At 37.6% G+C, this 14757-nt stretch overlaps 1 protein-coding gene across 1 annotated transcript in view; it reads right to left on the minus strand.

Annotated features, from left to right (window-relative positions):
- The window catches only part of LOC150077846 (regulating synaptic membrane exocytosis protein 2-like), a 723475-nt gene that overhangs the window by 437113 nt on the left and 271605 nt on the right, over positions 1-14757 (minus strand). Inside the window, exons 10-11 of the mRNA XM_090384380.1 lie at positions 4288-4346; positions 908-1038 (exon numbers count right to left, since the gene is read on the minus strand). Coding sequence (XP_090240506.1) covers positions 908-1038; positions 4288-4346 — 190 coding nt within the window. The remainder of the gene's footprint in view (positions 1-907; positions 1039-4287; positions 4347-14757) is intronic.

Here is a 14757-nt window from a genome sequence, read left to right on the forward strand (position 1 = left end):
GTCAATGTGAACGGAGAGTACCTAAACCATTTACGATTTGCAGATGACATTGTGGTTATAAGCCATGATCCCAAAGAATTAGAGGAAAATCTTAATCAGTTATGCACAGTTAGTAAGGATTTTGGACTAAAGATGAATATGGCTAAAACAAAAGTAATGATGAACAAGTATGCCACAGAAAGGAAAATAATGATTGAAGGAGCAGTAATTGAAAAGGTGGAGTCATATACTTACCTGGGACAAGTTATTAGCTGTAATAATGATAAATGGCTGGAAGTCAAGAGAAGAATAAATTTTGGATGGATAGCATTCAGGAAATATAGTCACATAGTGAAGAGCAATATCCCAGTTTGTCTGAAACGTAAAATAATGAACCAATGTATACTCCCCACCATGACTTATGGAAGTGAAACTTGGGCACTCGCCAAAAGAATCGAAGAGAAACTGAGAACTACACAGCAAAGAATGGAACAAATTATATTGGGAATCAGACTGTTAGATAAGAAGAGAAACACATGGATTAGGCAGCAAACTCAAGTAAAGGACATTGTTATCAAAACTAAATAACTAAAATGGTCTTGGGCAGGACATATAGCTCGAAGACATGATGACAGATGGGCTAAGAAAATAACAGAATGGTACCCAAGAGGAGCTAGAAGAAAACCTGGAAGACAACGGCAGAGATGAATAGATGAAATACAAGAGTTTGTGGGTAGTAAATGGATGGCCATTGCACAAAACAGAAGGAACTGGAAAGTTGCTGGAGAGGCCTTTATCCTGTAGTGGATTGAAAATGGCTGATGATGATGATGATTAATATTCAGATTCCTCAAATCTTACATTTCTTTCTTTCCCAAAATAATTCACTCAGAAATTTTATCTCAAAATTAAGAATCACAGATCTTACCTTCTATCTGGCAACAGGAACATTTTAACATACGGATTTCGGGCTTGGTGGTTCTGTGTTGGAGGCAGTTCTACTGCACAAACTATTGTTATCACTAACTGAAGGGCTTGAGCATCATACCATAATTTTACCTGAATGCAAAATAAATGTGTCAATAAAATCTGATAATACCAATACTAATGATATATAATGGTAATATTTTTTGATAACATATTAATAAACTGAAGGATTTGCTAAAATAATTGATGACTAAGAAAATTCATCAATATTGTGTTTCAGTAATTTGTATATTGATAGAATGTACTGAGGACTTCAGAAAATGGCATTAAACACAGTTCATCAAATAAGCATACCAGTCAATAAAAATTACATGAAAAACTGGCTGCTTATTGGTCAGCTAGGATTTATTGGTCATAGTAATGAGAGAAACTCTCTCCAATTAGCATGCATTTTTTATAAAAAAAGAAGCATTACTTCCAATAGGTTGTTTTCTTTTAACATAAATATTATTTGGGTATTTTTTTTTCAATCTGTCTTTTTATTGGATAAAACAGTTTCAAAGAGAAATGTGTGCTTCACACTATAACCTAAACAAGGGTATGAAAATTAGCATCTTAGATTAATTTTTGAGAACATATTTTTAATGGAATTTTCTTAAAAGATGTAACTACCATCAGGGGGAGGGGTTTTTGCTTTTGTAAAGGCAACTACAGTGGTCTAAGAGAGTTTTTAAATTCTATACAGTGGGAGCAACTGATTATTATTATTATTATTAGCCATATGGTGCAAGGAGGACTGAGGTTATTGCTGCACCAGCCAAAAAAAATTCCTGAGTTACCCTGAGAGAGAGTTGTTATTTGGTTTTTAGGAGCATTAGCAATTAAGGCCATATTGCTCCGGGATATGCGGTAGTCATTCCCTGACCTTTCCGCATCCTCCATATTTGGTGGTGACGGGCTCGAACCCCGGTCTAATCAAGAAGCATGTGCTACGCACTGCTGCTCCTTCCCGCCTGGCTAAGGAGGCGCCTCTGAGAGAGAGAGAGAGAGAGAGGTAGAAAGGAAGCACCAAGAAATGGAAGAATGATGATATCCAGCTCAGGACCGTGGGTGTGCCAAGCCCATACTCACCAGATGTGAGCCCCTGATGATATTAACAAAAGTGAATTCTAAATAGGAAGCCTTCAGGGACTCAATCTTTGAGGATACTAGGTTTTTCATACCTAAGAAATATTGTTCAAGATTTAGGCCTAAATGGATATCAGATGAATTAATTCAGTTCGTGGCAAAGAAGAAAATGCATGGGATGCATATAAATTATCAGGTGGCACAGAAGCCTATGCCAGATATAAGCTAGTCTGTAATCAAGTAACAAAGGAGGTTAGGCAGGCAAAGGCAGATTGCAAGATATCTTTGGAAAAGGATGCAAAGAAAATGAGCAAAGACACCTTTACTTATATAAAATCTAAAAGGAAGGGAATAAATCAGATTGGTCCACTTGATATCAATGGTTTGACTATAGACAATCATTCTCAAATAGCTACCAAACTAAATGCATTTTGCATCTACATTCACAAATAAGGAGTTATTCAAGGAGAGGGCCAGATGTTTATCAAACTCTAACACGGAGCTAAGTGATTTTGTAATAACTGAGAGCAAAGTGGAGGGAAAATTTTGAAGTTAAACATTAGGAAGGCACCTGGGGTGGATGGGATCTATCCAGTTATATTAAAGGAGGCAGCAAAGTAAGTAAGCAAACCCTTAGCCATAATTATGAAAGCTTCCTTGGACTCAGGGGAGGTCCCCATGGACTGGAAATGTGCAAATGTGTCCCCCAATTAGCATTAGCATTAGCATTAGTAGAGGCATTTGATGCAAGAAAGCAAGCTTATGCAGCATCAGCCAAAAAAAAAAAAAAAAAAAAAAAAAGTAACATAAATAAATAAAAATAACCACTTCCACTTCACCCCTCTGTTCGTTCGAAATACCTGTCCAGCTGAGCCTTAAACTTATTTAGGCTATCAACTTCCACGACAAGGGATGGAAGTCTGGAAGGGATGGAAACTGTGAACAAATTTTAGGAAAGCTTTTGATACTGTGGCACATGGAAGACTACTATGCAAATTGGAGCAGTATGGCATTAAGGGCACGTTGCCACAATGGATAAAAGGATGGTTGAGTGGGAGAAGACAGAGTGGTAATCAATGGACACTGCTCTTCAAGGACTAATGTTATTAGTGGAGTCCCCTGGGGTTTGGTGTTGGGCCCATTGTTGTTTTCAGTATTTATCAATGATACTGATGAAGGTATATCAGGGTTAATGTCTAAGTTTGCAGACGATAAAAGGTTGGCAGGGTTGTTAATGACAGTAATGATAGTATGCTACTGCAACAGGATCTGGAAAATTTGAGCAGATGGGTTGAGAGGTGGCAACTGAAGTTTAACATTGACAAATGTAAAGTACTGCATATGGGTAGCAGTAACCCCAGAGTAATGTATCAACTGGGTGGTACTACATTCAGGGTAATGGAGAATGAAAAGGATCTGGGGTAATTGTGCAGTCAGATATGAAGTTTTCTGAGCAGAGCAAAAAGGCTGCAAGAGTACTTCATGGTGTCTTGTCAATGATATACAGGAATTTTGCAAGCAGGGATAAGGGATGCAATTGTTCCCTTGTATAAGGCAATGATCAGGCCACACTTTGAGTACTGTATACAGGTCTGGAGGCCTCATTTTAGGAAAGATGTAGAGCTGCTGGAACGAGTACAGAGAATGGCAATGAGATTAGTGAGTGGAACAAAGGGTTTCTGTTACCGAGAAAGGCTTAAGTTCTGAAAATTGCAGAAATTTGCCTTTAGCCAGCGGGTGGCTGATAGTTGGAACAAACTTCCATCATTAACTTAATAAGTTCATGGCAGAACTAGACAAACATTTGGAACGAATGGATGGGTGAAATATGAAGGGTGTTTTTTTTTTTTTTTTTTTTTTTTGGCTGATACTATATAAGCTTGCTTTCTTGCATCATATGCCCTACTAATGCTAATGCTAATGCTAACGACTAACAATTTGAGAAATAGTGCTGCCATTATGAATCTGATAATTTAGCATTATAACGGGTCTTAAGGACATCCTTCCCAATGTATATCAGCAGACAGAAACTGTGAACAATTGCTATTGGGTTAAAATTAAAAAATTTTAAATGAAAAAAAAAAAAAAAAGTACCATCTTTAGTAAAATTATAATTTTACTTCCTCTATGTAAACTGAAGAACCCTAATTCATATCATCTCCATAGTCATAAAATATTGTGAATTCCAGGAAAACATATGTACTTGGATTTTACCCCTATCAAGAAAAAATAATTTCTTTTAATAAAACATACCTGTATTCTTCCACCAACTGCTGAAGCATGTCTTCTTAATCTTCCAATATCTGGAGAGCCTAAAAAGAAAAAATATATAAATAATTATTATTATAAATTATGGAGCTGGAGGTTTGCCATTCACAGAGAGGGGATATGTCTTCCATTGCTCTACCACCTGGTTGATTATAATCTAGAGAAGTTTCCCAACCTATGGTCTGCTTAACTTACGAAAGTAGACCACAGGATAACAAACAAACAGGTTTTTTTTTCCCCTCTCAATAAGCAAATATGCCTATAACAACCTAACTTATGCTACATAGGTTAAGTATGAGTACATATCATTGTATTTAAAAAATAGTTATTAATTTAACCCCAAGGGCTCATATCTGGTGAGTATGGGCTTGGCACACCCAGTGTCCTGAGCTGGATATCATCATTATTCTCTTTCTTGGTGATTCGCCTTCTACTTCTGAACTAATAATAATAATAATAATAATAATATTATTATTTGCATGTATAGTTTAATATTTCTTGTGTTTCAACTTTAAATATAAAAGTGGTCTGTTTTTCACATCTCAAATATAAAAGTGGTCCTTATCTTAAAAAGGATCAGAAGACTGTTCTAGAGGATTAGAGGTTTAGGCAAAGAAGTCCAACAGATCAATTTTTGATTTTGTTTATTTTCTTTAACATCTTGTAAATTTTAATTCTGTTAATTCTTGAAGTTCTTTTCTGCGATATTTTTTCAATTTAATTCTTACCTTTGTAAAGTTCATTCCGATAATTTAAATTCTTTTCAGTATCGTGTTAAATTTACATTGTTGAGTTCAGCAGTTGACAAATTTTTGGTATCTGCTTAATTACTGTAATATGTTGTAAAGTTCATTCTGCAATATTTTGTAAATAAAATTCTTACCTTAATAATGGATGCCACAAGGTACACTTTGAGTACTTTGCCTGAGAATATCATGGGTCAGTCAGAAGTGACTGGCCATAGGCAGTTCACATGCAAGTCATGAGTTCATCACTTGTACAGTCTATGGAATGTTATCCCAAGTTTATCCTAAGTAGGTAATGCTAAGTCAACTGGCCATTCTTTTCTTTGTCCCATTGTAACAAGTGTATTAATCTTAAATTACAACTTAATGAATTGATGTATGAAATTCAGTCAGTGAAGAAACAGGTGGATGCCCTAGAGACAATTAAAATTGGGGGCTCAGCAGGGATTGAAGTATCTAGCAACCTGTGAGGTCATGAACCCCAAGTTTGGGGTTCTCCTTGGGAGATTCCATTGTCGGGGAAAAGGGAAACAATTTGGAATATGGATAGCTAGACTAGAACTAGGGTGTGTCTGCTGGGAGCAACAATTGATGATGTCTCCAACACATTGTCATATTTTGAGAGAGGGGGAGAGAGAGAGAGAGAGAGAAAGTAATTATTCATGTGGGGATTAATGATATTAAATGCCCATGAACTGAATTAAATGCACATGAAGGAAGTCAGAATATGTGTGTGTGCAATCCTGCCCAAGGAATGATATGAGGGACTATTTGCTAGAAAGCCTTGTGGATTAACTCAAGACTTTTTTTTTTTTTTTTTTTTTTGAGATGGGGGAGATTTTTATCAGCATGGCCCACACTTTTAGGTAGAAGAAATCAGTTTCGTAGAAGCAGAATACATTGGAGCAAAGGTTGTGCAAGAGTTTTTGCTAGTATCATTGAAGATACCTTACAGGCTCATGGAAAATGCTAGTTAAGAGGGGACTGGGATAATATAGATATGCATTTTATCTGATGATATGAGTCAAAGTAATGCTTGCACACAAAGCCATTTTTTGTGCAAGCATTACTTTGTTACTTTATCTTGTTTGTTGGCACAAAAGCCATTACTGGCAAGATGTGCCAAGGGTGGCGATCTATCAAACAAATGGGAAGTTAATGATAGGGAAACAAGCTTAAATAATTTCAAGAGGTGTGTGTAAGGATAGTAAATTATACAAGAATACTTAGTTTTAACTATGTATACAGCAATGTCAGAAGTGTTGTCAATAAAATGAGTGAACTCAATATTCTAGTTAGGACAACCAAAACTGACATGTACGGCTAATGAAAACATGGTGCCACTTGAAAATAGGGGATGATGAATTTCACCATGGCATGTGTAATATATTTACAAAGAAAGGACAGGATGGAAGGGGTGAAGGGGTCATGCTTCTTATCAGAAGCAGCCTGAGTGTGATGAAAGCTTTTACAGATTCAGAAGTTATGCATGACAGCATACAATCTGTGTGGTGTGAATTAGTTGAAAGCAAAAGTGGTGTGATGAGAGTGGGAATAATCTACTGACAGTGGAAATAATCTAACCTAAAAATTAAAATGAGAGCCTCTACATGCAGATGGAATGGGCAAGCAAGGGTAAATGTCTTATTATGAGTGAATTAAATTTGCTCTATACTGAGTGGAACAAGTGAGAAGGAAACTCATCATAGAGAACAAATTTTTAAATCAACTATCTCTTCTTCAAGAGGAGTGTTTCCATTTACAATGGGTTTCCTCAGCCTACAAGTTATTTCTTGTTAGGAATTTTTTCCCGCCATAAAGTGCGGTTCAAGGTTTCTTGGTCGGTTAAGCCTTGGGCTGTCATGCACTCCCGTACTCCATCCATCCATGTCCTCCTAAGTCTTCCTCTTCTCCTTCTTCCAGGAGGTATCCATTCCAGGATGGCCTTTCGATATCTGTTTTCTTGCATCCGTTTTACATGTCCATACCATGTTAGATGCTTTTCTTTGATGGTGTCAATAACAGTCTTTCTCACTTCCATTTTTTCCCTTATGTCTTCATTCGTTTTCTGTCTCTTCTAGAAGTTCCTGCTGAGCGTCTCCAAAAATCCATTTCTGTGGAAAGCAATTTGTTTTCCGCTCGCCTATTCAATGTCCAGGTTTCCGCTCCATACAACAGAAGACTTTGTACAATCGTTTGCAATATAAGTTTCTTTGTTTTATTTAGGATATTTTTGCTCCACAGAACAGAGTTTAACACGCCGATAGCCTTTCTGCCGTCTGTAATTCTCTTATTGATCTCTGCTTGGGATGATCCATCACTTTGTAAGATTGATCCCAAATATTTGAATTTATCGACTTGTTTGATTTTAAAACCTGCAATATTTAGAACATGTCCTGGCCCTGAAGACAACATTTCAGTCTTGCAAAAATTGATTTTTAGACCCCATTGTTTATATTCCTCAAACAATTGACGACATGCATACTTTGCATCTTCTAAGTCTTGTGTTATCACCACCTGATCATCTGCAAAAAGTAAATTGTGAATATAGGTGTTCTTATTAATCGGCAATCCCATTTTATTACATTTTTTTGACCAGGATCTTAGGCAGATGTCAATATAAATTTTGAAAAGTGTTAGTGACATGCAACCTTGTAATAAGCCTTTTGAAGTGTGGAATTCAGGTGACAAAGCTGATCTCACTTTAATTCTGCATCTATTATTCCTGTAAATTGCCTTAATAATGTTAATCAGTTGTCCATCAATATTTGCCTCTTTCAGTGCTTCCCATAAGAGTTTTCTTGGAACACTGTCATATGCCTTTTCAAGGTCAATGAAAATCAAAGATTTTTTCCCCTTTTGATTGGCATTTTTCAAGGATCTGTTGTACTCTGTTGAGATATGATCTATACATGACCTCCCAGCTGAAAAACCACTTTGTTCTTCTGATACCTCGATTCGGGCTTCTAAATGGTTCCTGATTCATTTTCCAAGGATCTTTAACAGCGGGTCCAGGACGCATATTCCTCTGTAATTTGAACAGCTTTTCCGATCACCCTTCTTATAAATTGATGTAATATATCCTGTTATCATTTCTTGCGGTATTTCTTCTCCTCTCAGTATACTATTTAACAGTTTTTGTATCAGAACAGCCACTCCTCTTCCTCCATATTTCAGAAGTTCCAATATAACTATAATTATTGGATGATTGTTTTCTGCAGCAGCATGTTCGAGAGGCAACCAGAGAAGGTAATACTCTTGATCTGGTTATCAGCAGTGATCATTCATGTATTAAGAATTTGCAGATAAGAGAACCACTAGGTGGCAGTGATCACAGTGTACTGATGTGGGATTTACTTAAAGATTTAATTACCATCAGGGGTAAAGGAAAGGGTTTTTGCTTCCGTAAAGGCGAGTACAGTGGTCTCCGACAGTTTTTAAATTCTGTACAGTGGGATCAACTGACGATGTTACCAACAGTAAATTCTAAGTGCAAAGCATTCAAGGAATTAATCGTGGATGCTACTAAAAGTTTCATACCTATTAAGAAATATTGTTCAAGGTTTAGGCCTAAATGGTTGTCAAATGAACTAATGAGACTCGTAACAGAGAAGAAAAATGCATGGGATGCATTTATCAAGCCACTCAGAAGCCTATGGCAGATATAAGTTAATCTGTAATCAGGTCACAAAGGAGGTTCGGCAGGCGAAGGCAGATTACGAGAAATCCTTGGCAAAAGATGCTAAGAAAAACAGCAAGGATTTCTTTACTTATATAAACTCTAAAAGGAAGGGGATGAATCTGATTGGTCCACTTGACATCGATGGTTCGACTGTTGATGATCCTGCTCAGATAGCAAATAAACTGAATGAGTATTTTGCATCTACATTCACACATGAGGAGTTATTAAGGTTTGAAAATGGCAGAAGGTTATCAAATTGTAGCAGGGTGCTTAATGATCTTGTAATAACTGAGAGCAAAGTGGAAGAGAAATTGTTGAAGTTAAACGTAAGAAAAGCACCTGGGGTGGATGGGATCTATCCAGTTATATTAAAGGAAGCAGCAAAGCAACTAAGCAAACCCTTAGCCATAATTATGAGCGCATCCTTGGACTCAGGGGAGGTTCCCACGAGATGTGCAAATGTATCCCCAATTCACAAAGGGGGTTCGAAGGGTGACACAAGTAATTACAGACCAGTTAGTTTAACTTCTGTTCCGGGTAAAATAATGGAGTCGCTGGTTAAAGATGCATTGCAGGATCATCTAGACAAGACTGCAGCAATAATTCAGACACAGCATGGGTTTGTTAAGGGAAAGTCTTGTCTGACAAATTTGATAGGATATTATGATGTAGTTACAAAGGAACTGGATGCAAAAAATAATTTTGATATCATATATTTGGATTTCAGGAAAGCTTTTGAAACTGTTGCGCATGGAAGACTATTGTACAAATTGGAGCAGAATGGTATTAAGGGTAAGTTGCTACAATGGATAAAAGGATGGTTAAGTGCGAGAAGACAGAGGGTGGTAATCAATGGGTGCTGCTCTTCTTGGACTAATGTTATTAGTGGAGTCCCACAGGGTTCGGTGTTGGGTCCACTGTTGTTTTGTATATTTATCAATGATATTGATGAAGGTATATCAGGCTTAGTGTCGAAGTTTGCAGATGATACAAAGGTTGGCAGGGTTGTTAATGACAGTAATGGCAGTGTGCTACTGCAACAGGATCTAGATAATTTGGGCAGATGGGCTAAGAAGTGGCAACTGAAGTTTAACCTTGACAAATGCAAAGTACTGCATATGGGTAGAAGTAACCCCAGAGAAACGTACCAACTGTGTGGTACTACACTTAAGGTGGTAGAAAATTAAAAAGACCTGGAAGTAATTGTGCAGTCAGCATGCAGACAGGATGCCAGGGCAGGTCATGGGGTTTTGTCAATGATATATAGGAATTTTGCTAGCAGGAAAAGGAGGTGATTATCCCTCTGTATAATGCAATGGTCAGCCACGCCTTGAGTACTGTGTACAGGTCTGGAGGCCTCATTTTAGGAAGGATGTAGATTTACTTGAGCGTGTACAGAGAGGGCAACAAGATTGGTGAGGGGAATCAAGGGATCCTCTTATCAAGAGAGGCTTAAGTTCTGCAAATTGCAGTGGCTGGAGACTAGGCACCTGCGCGGTGATCTGATTGAGGTGTATAAGGCCTTGAATGGGTTCAGCACGCTGATTCTGATGGGATTCCTTCCACTTGTTCAGATTACGAACCTAACGGGGGCATAAATTCAAATTAAGAAAGGACAGATATAGAATAGATGTGCAGAATTTGCCTTTAGCCAGCGGGTGGTTAATTGCTGAAACAAACTTCCATCTGTCGTTGTGGAAGTTGATAGGTTGAATAAATTAAGGAGGAACTGGACAGGCATTTGGAGGGAATGGTGTGATTTTTTTTTTTTTTTTTTTTGGCTGATGCTGCATAAGCTCATACATTTGCTTTCTTGCATCACATGCTACTACTACTACTACTACTACTACTTGTATCAGCATGTTAAGAAAAGTGCTAGGGGCAAGAATATTCTAGACCTGATCATCACAATGCACGTTTGCCTGTGCTACAGCATAGTGTAAATAATTCAAATTTTATCCAGCTATAATTTAAAATCCTAATGCTTAGAGACTGGGGGACCTTAATTAAAGAGAACCTTACTGTTCTATGTGTCAATGTTTGAATCTGAGGATATATAATTAAACTTTAAAGCTTAAAAGAAGTGATTTTTGGAAATTGTAGTGGCACTGCATATTATGATTGAATCTCGATTAATAAACAATTATATAATTGAATAAAATGAGTGCTAACAAAGATACTGTGTCAGGGGAGGATAACAAAATAAACAGGAATAGGAAATCCACTGTTAAAATTCAAGAGCTCCCAACATTGAGCCTTTTGTAAGTATGATGAGGTAAATACAGTGAATGGGTTTTTTAATGAACCTGTGGAAGACAGTGATGGGTATTCAAATTCTGATAGTAAGGGTTCCCATAAGATATTTAAGAAAGTCTTAAAGCAACGTAATAAGCTGAACACTGAAGGGGACAAATTTGACAGTATTAAGCAACATCATCCTCTTTCTGTTGAACAATGCAGTGTTGATTGGGCTATGGCTGTTTCTAGCAGGGCCTCGGAATGTGACTTGGATGTCAACAGCTCTGCTTCCTCAAGAAGCAGAACCCCTAAGAATTATATTATGACTAGAAGTGGTAAATAGGTTTATCGTAAAGAAGGAGAGAGTTCTGTGTCCTACTTCAGTTAAGAGTAAATCTCCTGTTTTGAGAAGGAGAAGCAATAAACATAAGAAAAACCTGACTAATGTATTAAATGAAGTAGAGGTATTTAAGGATAATGATGAAGAAATGAGACAAGTCAACAGAAATATAGAAACGGACTTAAACATTGACAGTAAATATATGAATCCAGTTGAGGATATTGACAATTTTAATAATTCTGTCAACACTGACAAACATCAGTATGCTTCACACGCTTCTGGATATCAATCACAGGATTTAGTGGAAAATGAACTGGATTATGAACGAAATTTAATAGATTCACAATTGTTTGTTAGAGATGGAGCAAAATAAGCAGAAACAAATGCTTAAAAATTTCCATAATGACCTAATCAATGTCATCATAACATGTATGAGAATAAAGTTACAGGAATTTTTATTTGCTAAAGATCAATAATGATGCTATCTCTCAAATATTGGCTAGATGGGGTTATCTGGAAAGTTTCACCTTCAAATTGGGAACAGATAATGAACGCTTGAAAGAGAGAAATAGATGTTTAGAGGGGTCACTAACTGACTACATAGCAATAATTACAGGTTTGAGGTGTACTGGCAAGCTATACAATGAGGTTGTTAAAAATGAAAATTGGAAGGATAGTATAACTAATTACGACAGCTATGCAAAGCAAAATAATGGACTTAGAAATAATAATGTACTTCTGATGAAGCCTGAGCAAGATTCTAAACTTAGTCTAGCATGGATGTAGAAAAGGTGGTCTCTAAAATCATGGAACATTTGCTTAAAAAGGTATTGTTATTTTGGTTTTTAGGAGCATTAGCAACTAAGGCCATATTGCTCCGGGATATGCGGTGGTCATTCCCTGACCTTTCCGCATCCTCCGTATTTGGTGGTGACGGGCTCGAACCCCGGTCTAATCAAGAAGCGTGTGCTACGCACTGCTGCTCCTTCCCACCTGGCTACGGAGGCGCCTTAAAAAGGTATGAATTAAAAGAATCCAAAGACTACCTGACAAGGGTATTGTGATTGGGACTGTGTCTAACAAAGGTGAAGCTTGAGGATATTAGGACAAATGAACTCACACCGAGATTGAATATCGCTAAACCTAAGAAACCTGATTTAAAAATAATATTGTATGATGTAATCAAGGAATCAAGGACATAAATAAAGAAGATCTACTTAATGAGTTATATGAAAGAAACCTAATACATATAGGTCTATGCAGAGATGACGTCAGTGATGAGGTGAAAATACTTTTCTCTAATGAAAACAAAAACAGAATTAACTGGATCTTGGAAATATCCTGTAGAGTTAAAAAGTTCCTTGATAAACAAATACGAATCTTATTGGATTGATGTCCTACAGGTTTAAGGAATTTCACTTGGTTATCAAATTTGTTATAATTTTCAGAGGTACTGGCACACTTCTAAGACATGTAAAAGTGATAGGCCGGTTTGCAGTCATTGTGGTGTGATGGATCATAATTTTAAATTCTGTAAAAATAAAAACAAACCTCAGTGTTGTTCCAACTGTAGTGCGAAAAATAGATCTGCTGCTCATTCAGTTAGAGATAAGAAGTGTCCTGAATACATATTTGCACTGAAAGTTACGTATAAAAGTAGTATTGTGCGCTTTACAGTAATGAGCAATAGCACTCTTACCCATAGAAATAATATGTATGGCAAACTCAAGGTGCTCCAAGTTAATGCGCAGCGTGCAAGATCTGTAGCAGATGAACTAAGATTAGTTTGTGAATGTGAAAGTACTGACATTATTTGTGTTCAGGAACTTTATGTTTATAGGGGTCAGCTAAGTGGATATCCCAGCTCTATTAGAATTGTCTCAAAGAAGTGTGACAAACTAAGGGCTGCTATACTAGTTTTCAGTTCTGATCTGGTTGTGACCAGAATTGATTCCTTATGTACATCACATGCAGTCTGCATTGGTATTGAAGCTAGTTGGGGACAATTTTTTATTATATCTATGTACAGTCAGCCTGATACGGACCTTCATTGCTCTCTTAGCTATTTGGAACAGGCATTATTCAGATTAAAAGACAGAAAAGTGATTATCTGTCTGGATTCAAATGCTAAAAATCTTTTTTGGCATTCTAGATTTACAGAAACCAGAGGCAGGTTATTGGAAGAGCTGATATCCTCATCTAAACTTGAAATCATTAATAAGCCTGGTAATGAACCTACATTTTGGACTATTAATGGTAAGTCTAACATAGATGTAACTTTAGCCAATAGTATGGACTTCAATTTCATATCTAATTGGCAGGTTAAACAAGATTGGATTAACAGCGAACACAGAGTGATTACTTTCAACTTAGATTGTGCTAGAAGTAGATTTATTGAGCCTCATTCGTTACAACTTTGAAGATTTGTGATTAAGCACGCTGACTGGGGTAAGTTTGACAGATTTGTTAGGACAATTTTTGGTGAAATGTCGTTAGCTGATTTGGATAGGATTACTGCATTTGATTTGGTTCAACTATTACAACAGAAGTTATTTGATGCCTCAAGGGAGTCAATGAAATTAAAGCAACGTAAATGTGCTCAAGTGCGATGGTGGTCCTCTGATCTTACTGATCTCCAGAGGGAGGTCAACAGGGCACGTAAGAAGTTCTAACATCAGAAATTGTGGGATAATAAAGAATCTACTGCTAGGATGAAAACTGAGTATCAATTGATCAAAAGAAAATACACCAATGAGCCAAAATATTACAACCACCTACCTAATATGATGTTGGTCATCCACGTGCAGCCAAACCAGCTTGTACTCGGCGAGGCATATGAATGTGTCTTGTGGTATCTGGTACCAACACACAACCATCAGATCCTTTAACTCCTGTAAGGTCTGTGGTTGAGATGCCGCAGAGCAGAGTTGCTGTTCCAACACAAACCACAGATGCTCAATGGGATTGATGTCTGGGGAATTTGGAGTCCAGGGCAATACTTGGAAGTCTTTCTCATGTTCCGTGAACCAGTCTTGAACAATCTGGGTGGTGCGGCATGGCGCATTATCCTGCTGAAAGATGGCACTGCCAGAGGGGAAGACCGTTGCCACGAAAGGATGTACCTGGTCAGCAATGATGTTTAGGTAGGTGGTAGACGTCAGAGTGCCTGTACATGGATGACTGGACCCAGGATATCCCAGCAGAACATCGGCCAAAGCATGACACTGCCACCAGCAGCTTGTTTTCGTCCCACAGTGCATCCAGGTGGCATTACTTCCCCAGGTAAATGACACACATGTACCCCGCCGTCCACATGGTGCAACAAGAAACGTGATTCATCAGACCAGACAACCTTCTCCCAATCACTCGAGGTCCAGTTTTGATGCGCGAGTGCCCATTGTAGGTGCTGCTGCCAGTGAACCATGGCTAGCATGGGCACTCGGAGTGGC

The sequence above is a fragment of the Mastigoproctus giganteus genome, chromosome 11 (assembly GCF_048544385.1).
Source record: "Mastigoproctus giganteus isolate SK-2022 chromosome 11, ASM4854438v1, whole genome shotgun sequence".
Taxonomy (NCBI): Eukaryota; Metazoa; Arthropoda; class Arachnida; order Uropygi; family Thelyphonidae; genus Mastigoproctus; species Mastigoproctus giganteus.